The sequence below is a fragment of the Cydia pomonella genome, chromosome 6, assembly GCF_033807575.1.
Source record: "Cydia pomonella isolate Wapato2018A chromosome 6, ilCydPomo1, whole genome shotgun sequence".
In the NCBI taxonomy this organism is placed as follows: domain Eukaryota; kingdom Metazoa; phylum Arthropoda; class Insecta; order Lepidoptera; family Tortricidae; genus Cydia; species Cydia pomonella.
Genome location: NC_084708.1, coordinates 20,515,894 through 20,521,893, shown reverse-complemented (window position 1 = coordinate 20,521,893; position 6,000 = coordinate 20,515,894). Strand labels below are relative to the sequence as shown.

The window sequence follows — 6,000 nt, the reverse complement described above, 5'->3', positions numbered from 1 at the left end:
TAAATAAAATTAAAAAAAACTTGCAAAGCCAGGTGTTGATGTTGATGTCGTGACGTGGCCGAAGCATTGGCGGTAATTTTTAAGTTTGTTTATACGCAATTAAGTCCCGTATTAGTAAATAATAGTCATACATAGTTCACACAGACCTTACAGGTTAATGATAAACTCGTGTTGTCTCTTCCAGAAAAAAACTTAAAAGTATTATATTTACACTTGTTCTAGGAACCTTAACATTTAAGAGTAACAAAAAGTAATACTGATCACAAATATAATATTTGTGCGTTATTGTATTATTTTCAACGATTTTAAAGTCAACCATAAAGCAGTAATCATTACACAGGTACAACAAATAAAATACATTGTAGCATTGACATATATATCTAAGGACGGGCCTTATGGACACTAAAAATGGCGCTAGTTCAGTGGTGTCACTCTCGAATTCGGAACTAGTTGTGACCAATCGCGCGCGTGGAGCTAATCCATCAACCAATCGCGTTGCGGCGTTAGGTTGCACAATTGGCTCGAATTCGTGTGCGTGACACCGCTGTACCGACCCCATTCTTATTGTCCGTAAGGCCCGTCCTTAGATATATATGTCAATGCATTGTAGGTACAGTCGAGGAAATTGATTCTTTATCAATTTGCGGTTCAAAGAAATTTGGTTGTATATACTTTATTAAGACGATCCAATGCAAAGTGAACCTTTAACTGCTAAAGAATTAATTTCTGCGACCGTACTAAGAGGAATGTTCAGTAGTAACTGAGCGTTTCTCTTTTTTTTTCCATCTTTTTATGTGACTTTTTTTGTCACTTTTGTATTACTTCTAGTCAGGATCGTGAGCCCTTTTCATCCTTATAGGAGAAAAAAAGTGTCCCAAAATTTACATACATTTTTCATACTTTCCTTTTTGTTACCGCCATAGGCAGTGACTTACCTGAGCGAATAACTCGTGAACGCGAAGCGGCGCGGCGCGGGTGAATTCAATCCTTTGATACCTATGGAAGTGTCCTACGTAGGCGATCTCCGAATGCCGTTAGGCCGCCGCGCCGCGCCGCGTCACATTCGCGAGGCATCGCCCACGTAAGCCGCGCTGTTAAAAAGTATATGGGGAAGTGATAACATAATATAAAAAAAAACCTCTGGGATATATTTTTATCCCATTAGGATCGAAAGAGCTCATGATTCTGAGTAAAAATAACATAAAATTCACAAAAAAATACAAAATTTATGTAATTGGCATTTTATTAAGAAACGCAACTGTATTATGTATGTATATCTATCATACAAGTAAAAGTTTATATTATATGTAGTTCCGCAGTTCCGCCTCTTCTGGAACTTACTTGTTTACATAATCGGCCCGATTCAAACTTTAAGATACATCAAACATTTGCTAAAGATACGATATGGATTAAATATTTGTCAAAAGTGACGTTTCGTCAAAAAAGGTCACTTTTGACACTGACATATTTAATCCATGTTTTATCTTAAGGAAATTTTTGACGTATCTTAAAGTTCGAATCGGGGCGTAAATACCAATACTTCAGAAAACTCATTGCATGCACTTGCAGCGATTACGCGGACTTTTACCCAACGAATCTAAGAATTTTTTTTTAAATAAAACTTCCTCTTACTTAAATCACGATTCTACATAACTTAATTGCGCAATTCTAGGGCCGGTTTCACCAAACTGTCTGTCAACATAATCAATCATCACATTCAGATTTGCATGTACATTCGCCATGAGATATATCGGAGCGGCCAAGGTGCTCTAAAACCTCTGAACACACACTCTAACGCGATGACAATAGAGGCGTGCTTAGATATTTGTGAGCACCTTGGCTGCTCCGATATATCAGATGGCGACGGTACGAAAAGTTTGGCACTTCTCTATAAGTTGATAAAGCCCATATTTAACGATGATCAGTTAGTCGATTGTGTGTGGCACAAACTGCCCATATGTTAACAATATCTCATATTGTAACCCGTATGATAAAATCAGCAATATTTACAACTTAGATACGTCAAAAACCTTATCTCTATATTCACAAATTACTAGATTCACTAGTTGTCTTTCGTGGCTGGATAATTACAATATAATCTCATATAATACATGCATCTAACAATTATGACATTAATTTGAACACAAAATAAAGCTCTGAAGGAATTATTTAGTAACCATTAATTCATGTACATTCATAACTCCCATAATGGTCAACATCGATACAAAGCTAATCTATCTACCTATTAGTCTAGTTTGTGAACAAAACATTGTAATATTTAAATTAGAATATCAGGAATGTGAAAATATAAACAATGCTTTTTTTAATAGCATTAGATACGCAGTTGGAATTGGCGTTTTTTTTTTAATAAATACGCAAATAAATATAACTGACCCCTTTCAGTTGTCGGGTGTCAGACCGTCAACATCTCCAGCATCTCCTGAGGATGCCTCGTATAGAGGCGAAACACGTGTCGAGTTTTGTTCTTTTGGTGGTGGGTTGTTATATTTATTTGCGTTTTTATTTTTGCGGTGGGAGGGTGGAAACATTAATTGCATGTAAAAATACGCAAGTAAGTATAACGGGTTAGCACTGATTGATTCACACGTTATTTTTTCGCGGATTAGCAAAGTAATATTTCTTGCTTTAATTAGCATGGATTTCCGCAAAGTAACGCCTGATTCTACTAATTAGTTATTTTTCACCAAATACTTAACACAAGGGCATAATCAAATCCAACATTTTATTAATTGAATTATTTTTATATGAAATGAAAACATTATTTATAATATAACCTTGGATTTACATTTTTGACACCTTTTTATACACTTTATATATGGGGATATGAAAATTTTAATGAAATATTAGCTTTACAAATATTGAAACTTATTATTTTGTTTTTTTGCAATATGCAGTTAACACATCAAAACTAACATAAAAACAGAAATGCGATCTATTCCGAAATGCTTAGCAGAACACAAAAATATAAGAAACTAATTTTCGAGCCGCATTAGTAAACGATTCATTATATTACATTATTTATTTATATAGAGCTTTAAATATTTACTGAAAGATTTAAAAGGGAAAATATTTTTAGTTATGGAATAATATTACATTTATCTTGATATGCTTTCAAATTATTTTATATATCCAAAATGACTACATTACTGGAATTGGACCCCATTATGCAATCCGCTAAGAACAGTTTATTTTCAAGGCAAGGCTCGAAACCGGTAGAATTTCCAAAACCTTGTCACAATGATAACCAAAGTACCATGCCAATCCAAGCCACCAAGCCCAAGCCAAGTAGTAGCTAAGTACATACTTGGCGTAAAACCTTTATATTTCAGGTTCGCTCGAAAAACCGTTATTTTTAACCGGTTTTTATGAGAACAGTTCTTGTCAAATTAACCGGTCTAGAACAATGAAAACCGGTTTCTTCCTTTGTCGATGTCTATGTTTACGTGGCACACTACCAGGCCGACCGGCCGTTGCGTCGCGCGCCGAACAAACTGTTTTTTTAAGTTACAATAACTTTCTTCAAACGTTCACGTTCTTATAAAATCTCGGAGGAAAACCGGAATAAACCGGTATTTACCAGTATTTTAAAAACCGGTTCCGAGCCTTGGAAAAGGATGTAAACTTTATATTTCTGAAAGGTTCCAACTAAAATACATAGAAGGGTCCAAAGTTAGCAACACTCAATCACAGTTAAGACTAGCGTTTATAAAATCCTTATCTATCTTTGGACAATCTATCTGGATTAAAATTATCTCAACGTAAGTACAGTCTTTGAAATTATTTCCACGGCTTACTTCTTCTGATAGAAGAGACGTTTCTATAAATATGGAAGATTATACAGTGACTTCTTCGGTAAAACGACTTTTGTCATCAAGATTAATTACGATAGCATGTGTCCGCGCGTGGCCTGATCTAACACCTTTCAAAGTCTCTGTACTACTAGGACTTGATTTCAATTCACTCTTCTCACCTTTACCACTAAAACCATTCCTACTGGCTACCTCAGGCGGCCTTATATCACTACAGTTCGGTTCGCCAGAAATTTTGAAAACACCGTTCTGCTTGTCATCTTTCTGTTCTTCGTTTAGTTCAGTTTTTCTTTTTGGAGAATCCGTGGCTATTGTAACGTCAGTGTGACTGGGTTCTGTTTGGCTGTCATCGACAGCTTTCAAAGGACTAAACGTTTTGTGTTTATAAGCTGGAGGGGCTTCAAAGGGTAGATCTCTGCCACTGCTGCTGGATTCTTCGGCAGGTGTAACCGTACACATAAGGCGGTCAGCTACTGCGCTGAATACAGTATTTAGTTTGAGAGGTGCAGAGTGGTCCGACGTGGCTGGTTTCCTTTCATGTAACGCTGAAGCATCTTGCATGGCTGTGATGCGTCTGGATATGCCTCCAGTGCCACACCGCTCCCGTAGCTTCTCAAGTTGATTGCAGATTTTTCGAAACTCCTCCTACGCAAGAATAATTTATTATTAAAGTGAGTTTTCTCAACGTTATATGCACAAAATCCAGCTTAACTACAAATACTTACCTCGAGTTCCCTCTCAGTCATGTTGTCACAGAACCTCGTGCTGCGATTCGTGGTCATGGTGTAGGTAGACTCGGCAGCACGAGACCTGAACTTGCCGGTCTTCTCGCGCTCATCTTTGCCGTGTCCCTTATATACCATGTACGCCTGTGAACAAAGTACAGGATATTTAAAGTTATTTGTCATTTTTGTAATTGGTTTCACAATAAACGATACTTTAAATCGTGCGAAGTGGGGGATCATATATGTCATGATCATATACCTCAGACTTTACAACAGTAGCTGATGATATAATCATATTAGCACAATGAAAGCGGAAGTGACGGTTGCTAGCAGGTTATACGATTAATTATATTTAACACTAAGGACTTAAATTCTGTAATAATATTAATAATTAGGTACGGTGCAAAGAGACAGCATACATTAATAGGTTCTTTAGAAAAAGTATCAAAGTTCTACAAGGATAAATTGCGTGATATTTCAAATTTGTAAGCATTCTTAGCTTTATCTTCAAGCGGGCCATGCGATTTTATCATATACCTTTAAATACCTACATCGTTTAAATATGGCACTTTTTGTATCTGTTCTTTTAGTATTTGATTTTAGATAATTATACTCCGCAATTAATTTATACTTATTGCAAATAAGAGCTAAAATATAAACGTTATTTCATTTCTTCATTCTAATAGTACCTGTTTCGAGCACATTGCAAAATAAAATTTTATTAAAAAATAAAACGATTTAAAAGCATAACCCGAGTACTTTGTAGTGCGCTCGATTCAATTGGTTAGATTAGGGTTCCCACAAACATGCGATTTTATTAAAGTAATATCTTTGATATCTCTTGCAACTCTGTAACAGTGTATTACTTCTAGGTACACAAAAGAGTAAAAATATAATTATATAAGCTACTAGGAAAAAATCAGTTTCAATTTAAACCAGATCATGAAAAAGATATATATTTTGAAATTAGTTACTTATATCGGAAATCACATATCCCATTTCAAATAGCGTTTGTTTCCTATTTATAGTATTTTTCACAAAGCTTAGGTACGGTGAGCTGTCAGCGCTTTAAGATTATAAATTAGGTTATATTTTTGACGACCAGTCTGGTCTAGGTGGGATATTTGTTCCTCAGTCATGGGTGCTTTCTATGTAATTAAGTATTTATATTATATTATATATCGTTGTCTGAGTACCTTATTTCTGCTACTGTGGGGCTTAGTCAGTTTGTTGAATATTCGTAATATCCTATAATATTTATTTATTTGTTTATTATATGTAGATGACAGCTGTCACAGTATCCGAGCTATGTGAAAAATACTTAAGGATTAGGGGAATCAATGTCATAATACCTATAAAATCGCAGTTGAGTCACTGCTCTAAATCATCGTTCAGGGATGCCGGTTGTTTGCCTCACAGAGTGAACTCCACTGCTGTTTGCCTAC

At 35.6% G+C, this 6,000-nt stretch overlaps 1 protein-coding gene across 1 annotated transcript in view; it reads right to left on the bottom strand.

Moving 5' to 3' along the window:
* Positions 1-1,280: 1,280 nt before the first annotated feature.
* Positions 1,281-6,000, bottom strand: part of LOC133519253 (metabotropic glycine receptor) — a 158,429-nt gene continuing 153,709 nt past the window's right edge. The window contains exons 11-12 of the mRNA XM_061853244.1: positions 4,556-4,699; positions 1,281-4,475 (exon numbers count right to left, since the gene is read on the bottom strand). Coding sequence (XP_061709228.1) covers positions 3,855-4,475; positions 4,556-4,699 — 765 coding nt within the window. The 3' untranslated portion in view covers positions 1,281-3,854. The remainder of the gene's footprint in view (positions 4,476-4,555; positions 4,700-6,000) is intronic.